This window comes from Hyperolius riggenbachi, chromosome 8 (assembly GCF_040937935.1).
Source record: "Hyperolius riggenbachi isolate aHypRig1 chromosome 8, aHypRig1.pri, whole genome shotgun sequence".
In the NCBI taxonomy this organism is placed as follows: domain Eukaryota; kingdom Metazoa; phylum Chordata; class Amphibia; order Anura; family Hyperoliidae; genus Hyperolius; species Hyperolius riggenbachi.
Window position 1 is genome coordinate 71567990 of NC_090653.1, and position 18514 is coordinate 71586503.

At 45.1% G+C, this 18514-nt stretch overlaps 1 protein-coding gene across 1 annotated transcript in view; it reads right to left on the bottom strand.

The window, feature by feature from the left end:
* AXL (AXL receptor tyrosine kinase) overlaps positions 1-18514 on the bottom strand; it is a 144016-nt gene that overhangs the window by 29770 nt on the left and 95732 nt on the right. The window contains exons 8-12 of the mRNA XM_068250668.1: positions 14423-14562; positions 14177-14321; positions 14077-14094; positions 8740-8875; positions 7096-7187 (exon numbers count right to left, since the gene is read on the bottom strand). Of these exons, the coding sequence (XP_068106769.1) occupies positions 7096-7187; positions 8740-8875; positions 14077-14094; positions 14177-14321; positions 14423-14562 (531 nt within the window). The remainder of the gene's footprint in view (positions 1-7095; positions 7188-8739; positions 8876-14076; positions 14095-14176; positions 14322-14422; positions 14563-18514) is intronic.

Consider the following 18514-nt stretch of genomic DNA (forward strand, 5'->3'; position numbering starts at 1 on the left):
CCAACCAGTCTTCTTATTTACACGTTGTTTGTTTCAAGGTTCTGCAATTTTGTGTAAGACTGTGAATATATTTCTCGGTCAGATGTCAACAGGTTTGACCAACATTAGGCCACATTTGAGGTCCCAACCAAGAGATTTAGCTGCACGAAGGACAGGAGATGTAAAAAAAGACAGCCCATGTCCATAGACGGCTCATTTTCAACCATCATCAAGAATGCTCGTTTTTTGTATGCCAGTGTTTAATACAGAAATGATAATTATTTCCTTTGGGAGACTCAGAAGCATCACACACTAAATTTGATTTCAGTGGTTGCAGCCACTTGGGAGCCAAATGATGGTGTTATCCCTAGATGGATACATATTGCAGACTAAACAAATAACTGGCAAATCCAACCAAGAATGACACCTTCATCTTACAAATGTGTAAATTGTTACGGTGAAATCACACCACTGAATCTCAGAGATGTAAGAAGTCTATGAGTGAGGAATTTGTCAGAAAACAGAACGATGTTGTAGTGCTCTGATTCACATTCTACACGAGGGACATCAAAGCAAAAAAATTGTACAGACATGGTCTCCCAGTAACGTCAGGAAAGTCAAAATAACAAAAGTAAGTTTTGTGTAAGCAGACAAAACCTTAATGGCTTCTTGATTTATGATACTCGGATTCCTAGAGAACAAAGTTCAGAAGCCAAAACAGATGTGAGCTGGAGTATCAGAGTGACCATAGCTGGGCGGACGGTTTCTAAACACAGAATTGTCTCCATCACATTTCTGTCCAACTCAAGACATGAGCAGGAATTTCCTGATGTACTGCCAAATGGTCTTTACGCAGGCAGATTCTCTGCAGACCGCTCCAATATCTTGTGTCCATTAATCTAGTCTAATGGGTACTCCACCTATCCCATGGCTACTACCCTTACTTCAGCCCTTCTCCTCTAGATACACCCTTGGACCTGTCCTGACATCTGGAGAGGACCACAATTTAGCAGTCATAAAATATTTATAGGTTACATAAGAGAGCATTTAGTTCAATTCAGCAATTAATTTTGCTGTAAGGAAACAAAATGTTCCCAATGTTTTTAGCGATGTTTGGAATCTAAGTTGACTTCATCCTTGAAGATATCCAGGCTGCATGCCAAAGAATAAGCAATTGGAGAAGCAACAATTAACAAGGGTATACGTCCTGCTTAAAGTGTCAGCCCTGTGGCCCTGAAATATTATTTACTCTTTGAACACAGTCAGCTGTAACTACTAGAGTTATCATGACTGTTATTGTAATTAAATATATCGATTCATGAATATCAATTATCACTCTTTGAACTTGAACTCTAGGCAGAAAGCTATGTATAGCTAAATAAGGAGTTGAAACACAGTATGGCCCATATTATTATTATTATTATTATTATTTAGTATTTATATAGCGCCGACATATTACGCAGCGCTGTACATTGTATATATATATCTTGTCACTAACTGTCCCTCAAAGGAGCTCACAATCTAATCCCTACCATTGCCATATGTCTATATTATGTAGTGTAAGTACTGTAGTCTAGGGCCAATTTTAGGGGGAGCCAATTAACTTATCTGTATGTTTTTGGAATGTGGGAGGAAACCAGAGTGCCCGGAGGAAACCCACGCAGGCACGGAGAGAACATACAAACTCTTTGCAGATAGTGCCCTGGCTGGGATTCGAACCAGGGACCCAGCGCTGCAAGGCGAGAGAGCTAACCACTACGCCACCGTGCTGCCCGTATGCAATTTTTATCTTATATTTAAAATACATTTTCAGCACTGCATTTGAAAAAGTACCAACAAGTAGGTGAAAAAGTGCTATCAAAATTATTTAAAGTATTCTCTTGCTTGCTGGTGGTTTAAAAAAGTATTTTATTGACAAGTTGTGAAAAAAGGACCTAGGAGAAAACTCAGGAGAAAAAGTAATTTGCATATGGGCCTATATGTAAAATATCTCATCAAAACATCTGAAATTCTGTTCAGTCAGCTCTGGAGCCTAAATAACCTTGAACCAGCGCAATCAGCTCAGTGCCGTCAGCATTTTTCAGCTGCTTAGCCTGGACAAAGCCCCTCCCACGGTTTGCTAATTGGTTAGTTTAAAGAGGTAACACAAAAATGTGTAATAAATGTCCTCATACGTTCTTGTTATCAAGCTCCCACTATTAAGTCTTGTACAAACGCTGGATAGTTCTTGGCCAAACCAGCTGTTTGGGGTTGCTTCAGCCAAGAATCTGGGGTGTGTATGATGGCCCCCGGTGTGTCGGTAAGAATTATGAGACTGGCGGATCATCTTGGCTGAGTGCAGGCCATCTTGGCTGAGTGCCCCTCCTCAAACGGCCAGCAGCATACCACTCATACTACTCTATCATTGGCTACACCATCAGCCCTAATCCCCCATCCATAGCAACAGAACGCATTACTGGCTCTAGCTCATCCATGTCAAACTCCGGCCCATGGGCCAAATCAGATTTGGCCTGCAAGTGGTTTACCCACTTTACCTTGTGTTTGGCTCACTCTGGACCTCCAGGGAAGCTATATTAGATATGACGTCCTAGACAGCAAGGAACTGTATTGGGATGGAGAGGGGCACTAGACATCAGGGAAATGTAGGGAAAGGAGCAGGCCACTAGACACCAGGGACCTGTATAGGGGAGAGAGGAGGCCCATTAGGCAAACAATGGAACTTTATAAGGGAGGGATGTGGCCACTAGACAACAGGGAACTGTATAGGAGAAAAAGAGGGCCACTAGACACCAGGGAACTTTATAAGGGAGGGAGGAGGTCACTAGACATTGGACTTGGTCCCAGTATTCAGTTTCGGCCCACTTTGTATTTAAATTTGACACCCGTTCTCTAGCTGAAGGTGTGGGGGTAGCTATTGTGCGCACTACATTTTTGGCCATGGTGACATTAAGCAGACACCTCTGCCAAGTTTAATCAAAAGTGTGTACAAACCTTTATGCTGAGCAACACAATTCCAATAAAGGAATGACCTGTATGGCTTGACATGGTAGATAGAAAGCTCACTGCCTAGATAGATTGCTTCTTGTTTGCCTAGATTTTTACCTTTAACAATCCAGATGGAGTCAGTGCAGCATCCCTCCTATCACAGCCAGATGGTTGTGTACAAGTTAAAGACCTGGGGGCAGCTTCCTACAAGTGATCATGTAGCAGGGCAGGGAATTGTCCATGTATCACAGTCTTGAAGGATTTCCTGTATTTTTTTGTCGATTGGAGTGTAAACACTTTTGTGTGGATCTGTCAGCTCATCTCATATTTGTAAAGAGAAAATTGCTTTTGGACATCCTAAACGTTCAATAGTAAACATGGTGTTTCTGACAACCTCTTTTCTCAAATCCTCGCTGTAATTCTAGTCTTTTGTGAACCTGACTCTGTATACAAAGGATTGGCTAATACAAGGGTATTGTGTGTCTTAGGCCAGCCCCTAAGCATTGTACTGCAGCAGAGCTATCGCTCACTGAAAAGACAGGTGTGCTTTGAGAAGACACAAAAGATTTCTATAAAAAACAAAAACAGTAATAGACGAGAAGGCTTCCGCTCACTAAGAAACACATGCACATACAAACGCACATACACACACACGCACATACACACGCACATGAATTTGAAATACATAGAAAGTAGCTTGTAAGAGGAAAGAGAAAGGGACACCGAGAGCCCAATAAAGTGAAGTATGTAGTATAACCAGGTTATGGAGAAAGACAAAATGTGTGCTGTTATACTCGCAAGTGTGAGTTACCTCAACAGCAACCACTGTACAGGTGGGTGGGGAGCATTAGGACCTGATCCCACTCAGGTTAAGAAGTCGCTCTCTGTAGATAGGAGACAAGGGGTAACACCCCTCCACTGAGGGTGGACTCGAGAATGTAGCAAGGATGGAACAGAGATGCCAATAACAGGATAAAACCATTAAACATTTAAAAGAGGAGGTAGTGGTGGATTTACCTCCCCAATAAGTAGACAACAAATTGGTTGCTTTTAATAGTCAACAATGAAATGTATTTATACACTCCACAATGCAATGCATTTCGTAGGAACAACCCCGCTTCAAGACAGAGGCGTTTGGCAGTGACAGTGACCAGTACTAGTTTTTGCTCCCGTTATTACCTGATGAAGCGGGTTTTATCCTGCGAAACGTGTTGCATTGTGGAGTGTATAAATACATTTCATTTAATGGCTGCCTCAGCCGAGTTTAATCTAAAGTGTGCACCTAGCTTAAAGTAAAACCGAGACGAAGCTCGGATTCAAAATCAGACCTTACCCTGAAGAAAGGGAAACCTCAGGATCCTATTGAGGCTTCCCTCGGTGGTCTGAATCCCCCTGTTGCTGCGAGTGGCCTCCCTCCACATCGGGGACGCGCAAGCTCGTCTTCCTGTATCATGACCGGGCAGTAGCAGGCCACAATACAGGAAAACGAGCTGCATGGCCCCGATATGATTAGCGACAATGCCTTGTCACTAATCTTCTGGGGGGCGACAGTCAGCGACGAGGGACATCAGGCCAGCAAGGGAATCCTCAATAGGATCCTGAGGCTCCCCTCTCTTTAGGTAAGTATCTCATTTTGTACCCGAGCTTCGGCTTGGAATCACTTTAACATAAATTTCAGACAGTACAGGAGTGTCAAGGTTTGGTGCAAGTAAATGGATTGGTCCAAGCATTAAAGTGGACCTGAACTGTTGCACAGGACACAAGGAAAACATAACAGAAATGCACCCTGTATGTATTTAAAGAGTTTAGCCTGTGTAATCCCCCCTCATTTGTGTCTAATCACCTGTGTCACATGACTTCCTATGGCATCTAAGCAGATAAGCTCATTTGAAAGCACAGAAGGCTGTAAACAATATGTCTGCTTCCACGAATCAGGAAGTAGAAACTGAGATTTTTTTTAGGATTTGTATCAGCTGTAACAAAGAAATGTTTTTGTTTAAAGGTTATTATGCTGCTGTGTATCTTTTAGAGCAGAGAGGAGTTTGGAATTTAGGTCCACTTTAAAAAGGAGTAGCCAAGGCTTCTGCACTTCTGGAGCAAGGTGGCATTTTCTGGACACATCTTATGGTAACAGTACTCCAACGAGGGCACTGTTGCTATGGTTGCAAAGAAGCGCAACCTGAGCGTATTGCTAGATGTGCAAGTTCTTAGCTGGCTGCAGACAGAAGGTACATGAAATTGCCAATAGACTTCTGGAACACTGATCTACATTTATGGCAAGCTTATAATGAAAGTGGAATTTCTCAATTTTCCTTCAGGCATTACCGTGAGAAACGTATTTGGAAAACTTGTATTTGGATTTCCACTTCAAGGATATAGCGGCTAGTATAATAATATAATGCTTTGTTAGAGAATGCTCAGTCAAGTCATATTATTGCTTAGTCATGCCATGGAAATACAGTGTTATTTTCATGAGTACGTGGGATGCTGTTCTGCCACCATCTGCAAGTCATTGACTTCATCTGGGACCAGAGCATGCCAACGCAAATGTGCATAAACAAGGGCAAATGACCACGGAAATGAAATCCATCGTAAATAACGGATATGAAGAGGCTTTCATGGGCATCTATAAAAGAAGAGGACAAAAGCCACCTCGATGGTTGTCATGTACCACTGGGATATTTATGCCCAGATTCTGAGGATTATGGAACATTGCGGAATTCTCCTTTCGTTTGTTCCTTTGCCAATGGCTCAGAGAAAATAAATGAGAGAACACAAAGGAACACAGATACGCATAAAAAGTTGACAGATGGTCTTCTCCGTGTTCGGACTAGCCATGGTCAATGAAAGGGAAATAGTTCCGAAATGATGCAGAGTTATTGAGCTTGAAAATGGACTAGTAGTTGAAACTCGCTGCATAAATTTGCAAAATGATCTTGATCTCATCCTTGGCTACGACAGTCCATAGGGGGTCCAATACTGATGATAAAGGAACACCAAACAGGATCAGCATTGTGACGTAGTGGTTAGGGCTCTCGCCTTGCAGCGCTGGGTCCCTGGTGTTGAATTACAGCCAGGGCACTATTTGCACAGAGTTTGTATGTTTTCTCCGTGTCTGTGTGGGTTTTCTCCGGGCACTCCGGTTTCCTCCCACATCCCAAAAACATACAGATAAGTTAATTGGTTTGCCCTTAAATTGGCCCGAGATTAAGATACACACACTACCAGGGCCGGATTTACCATAAGGCACTGTAGGCACGTGCCTACAGGCACCTCTTGATGGAAAGGCGGCTCACTCTTCTCCCCTAGTGCCTCCCTCCCTTCTTCCCTCTGCAGAGTCCAGAGAAGAGCATAAATGAGAGAGGCTACACACTCTGCTCTCTGCATTCTATTGACTAGATCTCCCTTCATTCAGGGACACCTCTAGCTTCTTAATACAGAGGGTACCTCTGGCTACCTAATGCTAAGGGACACCTGTAGCGGTTCAATGGGTGTTTGTAGGTCCATGGAGGGTGAAGTGTAGGCATGACATTTGTGCCTATAGGCTCCTGTGATGTAAATCTGGGCCTGCACACTACACAATACATACATAGACATGGACTATGATAGGGATTAGATTGTGAGCCCCATGATGGACAGTTAAGTCACAAGACAGTATACTCTGTACAGCACTGTTGAAGATGTTGGCGCTATATAAATACTAAATATTAACAATCCTGATGCCCTCATCCCCACTAGCACAAATCACCATCTGTTCTGAGGACCCGATCACATTAGATATCCTGCCAGGCTGGTTTTCAAAATGGACAGGAATTTCTCCTAAGTTTTCTCCTAGGTAATATTTTCACATCTGATTAATAAAATGCCCTTTAAGCCACCAGCAACCAAGAAAATATTCAGAATAAATTTTGTCAGTACTTCTACACCCACCTTTTGGTACATTTTCAATTGTAGACTGCAGAACAGTCATTTTAAACAGAAGATGAAAAATGATCTCCCATGAGAAAACTTGTAAGAAAAAGTTAATTGAATAAGGGCCCTTGCTTCTCATATGATTGCTGAAAATATTGTTCCATATCTGGCTAGGATTAGCACATCAGGCCCAGTATGTGCGCAGATTGATTGACTTACGAGTAGCCTCTGTGGTTCTTCGGCTGTAAGACTTCCTGACTCGGTATCGGACCACCAGCTCTCCTTGTTCCACAGTTGGTTCAAAAGCCTCTCTGTAAACACAAAGAGAACAACATTGATCATCGTCAATACCTTTGTTACATGTCCTGTGTCCCTATATCGGTATCAGTGAATAATGGCCCACAGCGCCTATGCATAAAAATGGCGCCGCATTAACCCCCTTGGCGGTATGAAAAATACCGCCAGGGGGCAGCGCAGCAGTTTTTTTTTAATTTTTTTTTTTTAAATCATGTAGCGAGCCCAGGGCTCGCTACATGATAGCCGCTGCTCAGCGGCATCCCCCCAGCCCCGCCGATCGCCTCCGGCGATAGGCGATCAGGAAATCCCGTTCAAAGAACGGGATTTCCTGGAGGGCTTCCCCCGTCGCCATGGCGACGGGGCGCGATGACGTCAGCGACGTCGGGACGTCATTGGGAGACCCGATCCACCCCTTGGCGCTGCCTGGCACTGATTGGCCAGGCAGCGCAGGGGTCTGGGGGGGGGGGGGGGGGCGTGCGCCACACCGGATAGCGGCGATCGGGCGCGCGGCGGCGGCGATCGGGGTGCTGGCGCAGCTAGCAAAATGCTAGCTGCGTCCAGCAAAAAAAAAATTATGAAAATCGGCCCAGCAGGGCCTGAGCGGCACCCTCCGGCGGCTTACCCCGTGTCCAGCACGGGGTTACCGCTAAGGAGGTTAAAAAGATACGCTTATCACTATTTATCGTTAGTACTGCATAATAATGGCGCACAGGGAAAAAAGAAGAAAAACGGCACACACTAACGTTATTTATCAATAGTGGAACACACTAACGTTATTTATCAATAGTGCTGTTCATTTGCCAAACAGCAGATGATATTGCCCACAGTAACGTTATTTATCAATAGCGCCCTACATAAGCCAAACTGCAGATGTTATTTAACTGCAAACGGTGAATGTATTTAATGTAACACTGTCAAGGTTAGGGTTAGGCACCACTGGGGGGCTCTTAGGGTTAGGCACCATCAGGGGGGTCTTAGGGTTAGGCACCATCAGGGGGGGTCTTAGGGTTAGGGTTAGGCACTACCAGGGTAGTGGTTAGGGTTAGGCCCCACCAGGGGGGTGGATAGGATTAGGCACCACCAGGGGGGTGGTTAGGGTTAGGCACCACCAGGGAGGTAGTTAGGGTTAGGGACCACCAGGGGGTGGATAGGATTAGGCACCACCAGGGGGGTGGTTAGGGTTAGGCACCACCAGGGGGGTAGTTAGGGTTAGGGACCACCAGGGGGGTCTTAGGGTTAGGCACACCCAGGGGGGTCTTAGGGTTAGGCACCACCAGGGGGGGTCTTAGGGTTAGGCACCACCAGGGGGTCTTAGAGTTAGGCACCACCAGGGGGTGGTTAGGGTTAGGCACCACCAGGGGGTGTTTAGGGGTTAGGGATAGGTACAGAGAGGGTTCTGTGTGTTAACGCTAAATAACGATAAGTCTTTAACGCTAAATAACAATAAGGCTTTAACGTTAAATAGCGATAAGCGTCAAACGGATTAGCGGCAACACCGTGCGCCATTATTCGCAGGCGCCATTTTCAGATGGATCCCCCTATATCTACTCAGAGTGGCATACTTACCCATATCGTGTTTCCTTTTTCCGATGACGGGCCAGGTAAATGGCAAGTATGGCAGCACCGAATATTGCCACAGCAACTACCAGAACCACATACCACCACTGCCAGGTGAAAAGGGAGGCTGTTAAATCTCGGACAGCTATGGGAAAAAAAGAGATGCTTTATAGAGCTCAGCTAAATAAAAGGCTGCAAAGGGTTCAAGTAGACTTGAAGCTAGTCTAGTTAAGGTGACCCAGCGTGAAACCTCATAGACCAACGGCAGCTCCTTGCTCAAGCCAATTTGGTCTTGGCCACTAATTTGTAAGAAATAGGGGACCTAGTGGAAAACACTATCCAGACCACCAACCAAATAAGTTTAGAAAAGTTGTATAGGGGGTAGACAAAGCAAGCGCCGTGCCCAAAGTCTAGTGGCCAAAGGTCGCGGTATGCAGTTTTAGAGTTTGTTTGATGGATTATGTTTCCCACTGGATCCCCTATTCCTTACAAATTAAGGCCATTGGCTATGAGGATAGATTTAAAACATATTCATCCTCTCTTTTTATAGCTGCATTTAAAAAAAACTAAACAGTTATAAAAGATTGTGCATTTACAATTAATCTGCAAAAATGACCTACTGCAACATATCACAGATGGCAGCCACCTTACTGCTGAAAATATCCCCTTCCCTCCCTTCACCTGCTCCCTATACACGGCCATCCCTGAAAGTCTTGCAGTAAGTCAGTGACACAGACTGCATTATGTGGTGGATGGATAGGACTGTAATCCCCAATGCACCAACAAATCCCTGGTGCCTTACGGCATATTCACATGTAGGCAGTAGAGAAATGCAGCTGTGATCAGTAACATACATGACCCCTTCTCATTTCCCTGCATGTTGTGAGCTATATCACTGCATGACCTCTGGGGACTCTAAAATTGACTATCTATTGGCTATCATGGGCAGGAAGGGAGGTATGTCAGTCATGTCTGAGGCCCCTTTCACATTATGGCATTGCGGGAAGCAATATTTTCACAAGAGGCGGCTATGGAGACTTTCGTACTTAGTGCGATGCAACACACTATGACAGAAGTAGTTAAAACTCTGCAATCCCGTCACACACACAAGTCATCCGTTTGTTACCGCATGAGCCATGCCTACCGCACCAATTATGCAGTAAAGCAAGTCTATAGCCATGCAGTGAGTCTGAACAACGGAGCGTGGTGTGACAGAATGTGCATGTGTGGCTTCCTGTCCAGCAGTGAGAACGTCATATGCATATGACCCTTTCAGTGCTCTATGCCGCAGGGCCATATGAAAGGGGTTTGGTGTGATGCGATTGTCCTGCAATGGCCTCTTTCGCCGTGGTAAAATCGCATCACACAATTATGAAACCAGCTTGATTCACACACCTGAAACGAGCATGTGCCTAATCCAGTTGGAATTCTGTCAGAAACATCCAATCCACATGCTTGTTCAGGGGCTATGGCTAAACATATAAGAGGCATAGGATCAATAGAGATGGCCCGAACCGTTCTCCGGGCGAACATCTCTGGGCCTTCTACTACTTCCGGGTCGCTATGACCCGGAGTAGTACGCCTGCGCTGCCCGGCGAAGCGCGTCCTTGATCGCGTTCCTGTTGCCGGGCACTTTCTGCGCATGAGCGTGACGTCGTTCATTCGTCACGCACATGCGCAGAAAGTGCCCAGCAACAGGAGCGCGATCTAGGACGCGCTCCGCCGGGCAGCGCAGGCGTACTACTCCGGGTCATAGCGACCCGGAAGTAGTAGAAGGCCCAGTGATGCAGAGATGTTCGCCGGCGAACGGTTTGGGTACTGTTCGCGACATCTCTGATGATCAACAGGACAGCCAAGCAACTGGTATGGTTTAAAAGTAAATTAAAATGTCAGCCTCTGTATCCCTCTCAAGTCAGGTTCCCTTTAAACTTTAGTCTTAGTAGATGCACATAATGAAGCTGAATAGCTGCCTGAAAATCCTTTGATGGAAACCACCACCATCCATACGACTGGTAAAAGTACCAGGGGGGGTCACCTACCTCCTTGTGACTCTGAACAGGTGCACCACTGTCTGGTACTCACGCCAAGCCAAGGAAGACTCCATCAAATGCTCCACAGGCAGCTATTCAGCTTGATATCCAGTTCATTTTGAAACCATGTGCCCATTAAAATGTATTTGGAAAACTGGTCTTTTATTGTCCTCTCGGCAATACAGTAATAATAACGCATTGTTAGAGAAAGTTTAATCAGGTCTTGGATTAATTGTGTTATTTTCGGGATAATATGGGTATGTGGGAGGCTGTTCTGCCACCATCTGTAAGTCATTGACTCCATGTGGGACAAGAGCATGCCAACTCTAATGAACAATAGGAAACAGCCACGGAAATGAAGCCCTCAGTGAATGCTGGATACCAAAATACTTTCATAAGCATTGATATTAAAATAATGGGACATGGGACTCTTGTAGTAAGTATGTCTATGAAAGTGGAAGTCAAGGTAAAATCACAGTTCCATTCTCTGGAAACTGCTGTAAATGGACAGCTAGTGATGTCTGCACAGGCATTTGTACAGAGCCCCCAAGCTGGCTACTAGCCCCCCTCCCACGGGAGTCCCTCCCTATGGGCCTGATTCACAAAGCGGTGCAAAGCGTTTGCACGCCTGTGAAAAGCCCTTTATCCCCCCTAAACTCAGTTTAGGCGTGATAAAATGAAACTCGCGCGAAATTCCCCCGCGCAAAGTTTTGCGCACGCAATCGCGCGGCGCACAGAGCAGTGCGCGCTATGCGCCCATTAAACCCTGTGTGCGCTGCGTGCGGAATTGCGTGATTGCACGCGCAAAACTTTGCGCACGGAACTTTGTGAACGATAAAGAGCACAAAGCGGTGCTAACTCAGCGGTGCAAAGGTTATCACGCCTAAAGTCTTTTAGGCGTGATAACTGAGTTATTACCTCTTTGTGAATCAGGCCCTAAGTGTGTAGTGGTCCCTGGGGCCCCTATAGAGAGTTCAGCAGGGGATCTGTCTGAATTGTGCAGTCCTCCATCAGTCTGCTTGCACCCCGCCTTTATCCCCACTGGCCACATCTTTTCAGAGACTCGTCAGCATGTTACCCGAGTTACATGTGCCAGATCACAGCGGTGGCAACGGGGAAGGAGACATGGAGCGCACAGCTAATAGGGTTTGCCCATGACTGGGGAGGTGAGGGGGGGGGGGGGTCCGCTAGTCGGCTCTTGGGCCCCTGGCAGGGGGGGGGGAGGATAAAAACAACGGGGTCTATTGCTGTTTATGAAAGGGGCCTGGATGTAGGGATGCCCTATGCCACTGTTGCCCAGGGCCCCATCAAGCCTAGAACTGGCTCAGCTCATTTTAGGGGTTAAAAAGGAAACCTGTAACTAAAAAAAGTTCCCCTGGGGGGTACTCACCTCGGGTGAGGGAAACCTCCAGATCCTATCGAGGCTTCCCCTGTCCTCCTGTGTCCCACAGCGGTCTCGCTGTGCCCCTCCGAACAGCGGGGATGTAAACATTTATCTACCCGGCTCCAGCACAGGCGCAGTATTGGCTCTCCGCTTGGAGATAGGTGGAAATAGCCAATTGCTGTCGGTCCGCTCTAGAGCGCAGGCGCAAGTCTTCTGCGCCTGCGTAGTAGACTTGCACCTGCGCAGTAGAGCGGACCCGACAGCGATAGGCAATTTCTGCCTATCTCCGTGCTGAGAGCCACAACAGCGCCCCCGCTGGAGCCAGGGAAGGTAAATATATCAAGCCTTGTCAGGCATGTCGGGGGAGGATTGCGTGTCGCTTCAGGGGAGCCAGCACTAGATTGCCTGCAGCTACAGGGGAGGGGGAAGCCTCATTGGGACCCTGAGGCTTCCCCCACCCGAGGCAAGTAACCCCCAGGGGACATTTTTTTTTGTTACAGAGTCTCTTTAAGGTTAGGCCTAATACTAATCTTAAAGTGGTCTGAACATAACATCCAATAAAAATGTGTTTTCAAACTTTGTATTACTCATACAGTTATCATATTTGCTTTTGTGCACAAGTAATATTGTCTGTCTACAAATTACAAGTTTCCAAAGTGTAGTTTATCTTGCCCTGAAAGCTGTCTTTGCATTTTATTATTTTTCTATTACAACGGCTTTTTATTATATATTAAAATCTTCTAATGAGCAGTTCTGAGTTTTGTGTGTGCCTGAAGCAGAGACAGTTTCTCAGAGAGTGTTTGTTTACATTCCAGTGTTGATACATTTGTGTTTATCAAGTAAAAAAGATACTGTTATCTCCAGTTTGGATGCGGATTTGAAGCTGAATAGCAGGACAAAGTGCTTTGTTTAACCGTTTCAGTAATGTTCTGCTAGAATCTTTTTCTGGGATAGTAGCTTTAAAGCTGTAAGGAATCTTTTGGAGCTAAGTAGAAATACTGACTTTCAGACCACTTTAATCCCTGCAACAATGCTTCATATTTGTAGGTAGATGCAGACTTTATGATGATCGCACAGGGAACTACTACTATAGATTAGAAAGTTTCACACAGCATCACATAACACTGAGCATGCACATCAACAAAATGCACAGTGCCACCTTTTGGTGGTTTAACAAACAAACACGCACGCACGCACGCACGCACGCACGCACGCACGCACGCACGCACACACACACACACACACACACACACACACACACACACACACCATGAAAGCTGTTGCACGTACATAATCCAACAATACTAACATTTAATCTTTAACTAACTTGAAGCATCCTTTACCAAAAACCCTACCCTCACATTAAACTTGTCGCCTTATCAGCCTACTATTGTCTGATTGGTCCAGTATTTATTGTGGCCTTAAGGTGCTCGAGAGCCTATAGGCACAGAAGACCTGAGGCCCTCAACTCCACTCTTCAGCAGATGTCATACCCTTATGCATGCCACATTTTTGCAAATAAACCCAAGAAAAAGCATGTGCTGAAATAATTTATAGAAGCAGAGGAACAGTGCCATCTAAAAACCAATACTTGTCCAACCACAACTGGACATTTCACTGTGTCCTTGCAAAAACTCTAAACTTGGAGACAACAGAGCAGCAGCAGGAAGCAATAGAAATTAAAGGTGGGGCTTCCATTTCTCACCAACCCCCTCCAGGCATGTGCCTACTATGCCTACTGTTCCTCATTTTTAAATCATATTGTGGCAATGATAGGAAAAATGGTTTTGCACTGTAAGGAAAGGAAACCCAACATAGAAGCAAACTATAGAAAAGTCTGTCTTACCCGCTATAGCACGACACAGTGACAAAGATGGACAAGACAATAAACAGTTAAGCAGCTATGGTTTCCCAGCATGCTCTGTCCCTCACCTTGAGGAGAATCTGAATCTGAAAGAAAATGAATACACTTAGGACTCTATCAAATATACAAGAGTCACAGCTCAGTCAATCCTGCACTGATGTTACTTACCATAACTTCGATAAGAGGCAACAACGGGGTCACTCCATGGACCATCACCAGCAAATGTATAAGAGGAAACCCTGACGGTCAGATTGTCCACGGGGTACACAATCTCCAGTGTCACCTCAGTGTTCAGACCAGCATCCATCACCACCTGCATATACAGTATTATGTACATGTATTACTCACAGCCAGGTATAGAGATATGGCAGGTGAGCTCACAGCCCAGAAAGACAGTAGCCATGCATTCCTCACCTCTGGCTGATCTTTGCTTTGGTACGCCAGCTTGTATCCTTTCAGTACACCGTTCAGCGGCGGTCTTGGCTCTCTCCAAGTCACTAGGGTAACCGTGTCGTTTTTGACTGCTGTGACATTTTCAGGTGGGCCAGACGGAACTAAAAGGAGAAAATAAGTTCTCTGATGAACATATTGACAGTATATCCAAGGTGCACAAAAACAAAGAGCACCGCTGAGAAGATTGTGAAACAGAGATTCACCAGTCTGCTCACCTGACCAGGGCCAGATTTGTTCATATTACTGCCCAAGGCCCACCACCCAGCTGCCCGTTCCTGTGCTTCCCTCGTCTTGTGCTGTTCTCCCCCCGCCCTGTAACGTCCTTCGCTGCTGTGGACTAGGTTTTTTTACGGCTGTCATTTACAGGTTTGGCAATTTAACTACCTGAGTGTGCCTGCCCCTTGCTTTCTAGTGCCCTAGGCCATGGCCTTTGAGCACTGCCTCAAACCCAGCCATGCACCTAACATACATTACTAACCATATCTAGCAGAGTTTTTAATTTCCCTTAGCAGCACCTTGGTTTTCAAGCAGATCACCAAAATGGATGACAAAAAACCCAAAAGAGGGCATCGTGTTCTTTTCTCCTCCATGCTGCCATGCTGTGTGCTTCTTGTCCATTCTCTCTTCTTCACAGACCAGCTTATGCTGTGCTGGTGTAGCTGAACAGCAAAGTAGTGTTATATGGGCAGCATGGTGGTATGGTGGATAGCCCACTAGCCTAGCAGAAACAGGCCCCCAGTTCTCTATCTGCATGGAGCGTGTATGATCTCCCCAAGTTTCCGTAGGTTTTCTCTAGGTACTCTGGTTTTCTCCAACATCTCAAAAACAAATACAGATAAGTTAAAGGACACCTGAAGTGAGAGGTATATGGAGGCTGCCATTTTTTCTTTGTTTTGTTTTTTGTTTTTCCAAACAATGCAAATTTCCTGGCTGCCCTGCTGATCCTCTGCCTCTATACTTTTAGCCATAGACCCTGAACAAGCATGCAGATCAGATGTTTAACTGAATTTGTCACCTAGATCAGAAGAATGGCAGGCAACTGGTATTGTTTATAAGGAAATAAATATGGCAGCCTCCATATTCCACTCACTGCAGGTGTCTTTTAATTGGTCCTCCCCCCAAAAAATTGGCCTATAGACTACAATAGGAACATAAAGGTGGCCATACACTGTAACACTAATAGGTGGTTACCAGATCAACCATTAGATAGATAGCTAGATCCCACTTTGATCAGATATGATCTATTAGCTGCCTACACACTGTACACAGATTTTCAATACATCTCAGCATGAAATCTACTGAAAATCTGTGGAGCTGCCACCGCCACCAACTGCCGCACCACCAAAGTCTCCCCATCTGTACTCTTGGCGGCAGAGCTAACTATCCCTGGTCCCGCCAGGGTGCCTCTTCCTGTATCTGGTGTCTTCTCTCCATGCCATAGCGTTCTTTCCTGTGTCTCTTCTGCCTGTGTCAATTGACAAAAGCTAGAGATCGAACACTTAGGTCCAGCATGTATGCTGCCGGACCTCTAGTCTTTGACCTCTGACTTTTTGCACATGACACAGGTGCCCTGGGAGAGAAGACACAGGGAGGAGGAGCACTGCGGCATGGAGAAAGCACACTGAACATGGGAGGAGGCTCACCGGAAGGAAATTGATCGGGCATTGTTTGCAGCATCGATTTCTAGCAGATTCTATCACAGTTACCGAATCTACCAGATGTCGATGGGTAAAATCAACAAGTGTTTGACCTCCTTAAAGTAAACCTGTTACAGAAAAGTGTCCCTGGGAGATACCTACTTTGCGAGGGGGAAGCCTCTGGATCTTAATGAGGCTTCCCCCAGTCTCCTCAGGCAGGGTCCAGCGCTGGTTCCACCGAGCAATCTTTCACAAAAACATTTACAAGAGCCGGTGCGCACATGCGCAATAGTGGCTCTCCGCTCGGGCGGAAATAGTTAAGTCCAATCAGGTCCACTCTACTGCGCAGACATGAGCAGTCTGCACATGCGCAGTAGAGCTGAGCCAATCGTGCTCAGCTATTTCTGACGGAGCCCGGGTGGGGAACCATTACAGCGCATATGCGCAAGCCAACAAGCACTGACAAGATGATTTGGGGAGGTGCCAGAGCTGGATCCTCTCTATTGAGAAGGAAGGGGGAAGCCTCTTTAGGATCCAGAGGTTTCCCCTTCTCGAGGTAAATACCCCCCAAGGGGCACTTTTTTTCTCACAGGTACACTTTAAGACAAAGACTGGCTACGGAAGGGATTAGATTGTGAGCCCCTTCGAGAGTGACAAGAAGATGCCAGCATTATATATGCACAACAATAATAATAATAATATAGCACTCGTTCAGAAAATGATCATCCTAACAAAAAACTAACGAGGGCAGCAGTAAAGTAGTGTGTGCACGAGAATCTGCAGTGGTATGTTGGGTAGCTTAGGGGGGTGGTAATACCACTTTAAAACTTTGCAAAACTGTTGCAGAACTCGTAACGTAGTTTATTATAATCCTTAATTTACATTTTAATTTCTGGCCACACAATACAGCGAGTGCGCCAAGAAAACTCCCAGGCAAAGGCAGCAGGACAGAGAACAAAGACAAGCAGAGAGAGGCGAAGGGAAATAAATGGATGTATCAGAAGGAGAAGAGGAGAGACAGTGGGCCCACCGCTACTGGGACTGCGGCCGGCTTCTGACACAGACAGAAATGCCTGCGCCTTGTATACTAATTAACTTGGGGGGCCCAAGCAAAGTAGAAGCCCCTCTGAAAGGCTCAGTTCCTTCGCTTCCTCTGCCAGGAGACACACAGAGACTGAGAAAACAAACCTGCATGATGCCTGAAACAGAGACCGCAGAAAAAAATTACTAAAAAAAAGAGCTAGAGAAGAAGTAAAAGAAGCTGAACAGCTGAAAAGAATGCTGACATAGTATACAGCCAGGCTGGTACATACAGTGCAGAGCAACAGCTGTAGAATCTATAAAAGGAGAGTTTATGGAGAGGTGGACAGACTTAACTATTGTGTGTAGTGCTCCAACTCACTCTGACCTTTCCATCTCAAAAGCAATCCCTCTAATCTTCTATTACGGCATCAAACTCTACAGCACAGAAGAGTCAATGCTTTCGTGGAGACTGTGCAGTGTTACAAAAACTTTTTCCACTTTTTTCCGATCAAAACAATTGATTGTATAAGAAATCAAAAAGATTGGAAAAATCAGAAAAATAAAAAAATGCAAACGTTTTATTAGAACTCTTGTAAAACGTTTTCTTTTTTTTAATAAAGAATAATTATATATAAAAAAACTGTTGTTTGATATTTATGGAAGGGTTGATTATGAGGGAGGGTTCACACTTATCTCTGCTATTTTCGGCTGCATTTTTCTATGCACAACACTATTCAAATTTGTGTGTCTTTTTGCACTCCTGCTTTTTTCTCCCCAGATGATGCAAGCATAGCTTCCAATAGCTCCCATAGTCCCTCTTCAGGAGCCCTGTCCATCTGTCCCGCCTTCCTCCTCATTTGTCCCTCTTTCAGGACTTTGTCCATCTTTATATATAAATATATCTATTTCTCTACTAAAAAATGTATTTCACTATAAACTTTATTCCCATCCTTTGAATTAATACATTACTAATTTTCAAATTTTAATATGAAGAAAAATGAACCAGAATAGAAAGGACCAGTGTGGTTTGAATTATAAAACAACATATGTTTCTTATGAAATCTTTATGGTAGGCATGACTAGGGGAGTGGCAGGGGCGTGATCAGGGGTGTAGCAGGGGTGTGGCTTAAGTGTCCCTTTTTCTTATCTCAAAAAGTTGGGAGGTATGAGCAAGCCAAAAGGAAATCACATGCGATGTGCAAATATATGCTTATTTTTGAAAACACGAAGCCTTTGACTTTCCATTGACTTTCATTAGGTGTGCAGTACACGCATTTTCGCCCATTTGGAAAATGCACATGATTTTTAATAAGTGTGAGCCCAGCTTCTGTGTACGGTTTATTGGCTTGATTTTTCTGATATTTGATCAAGAAGAAAAATCAATCTGATTTCT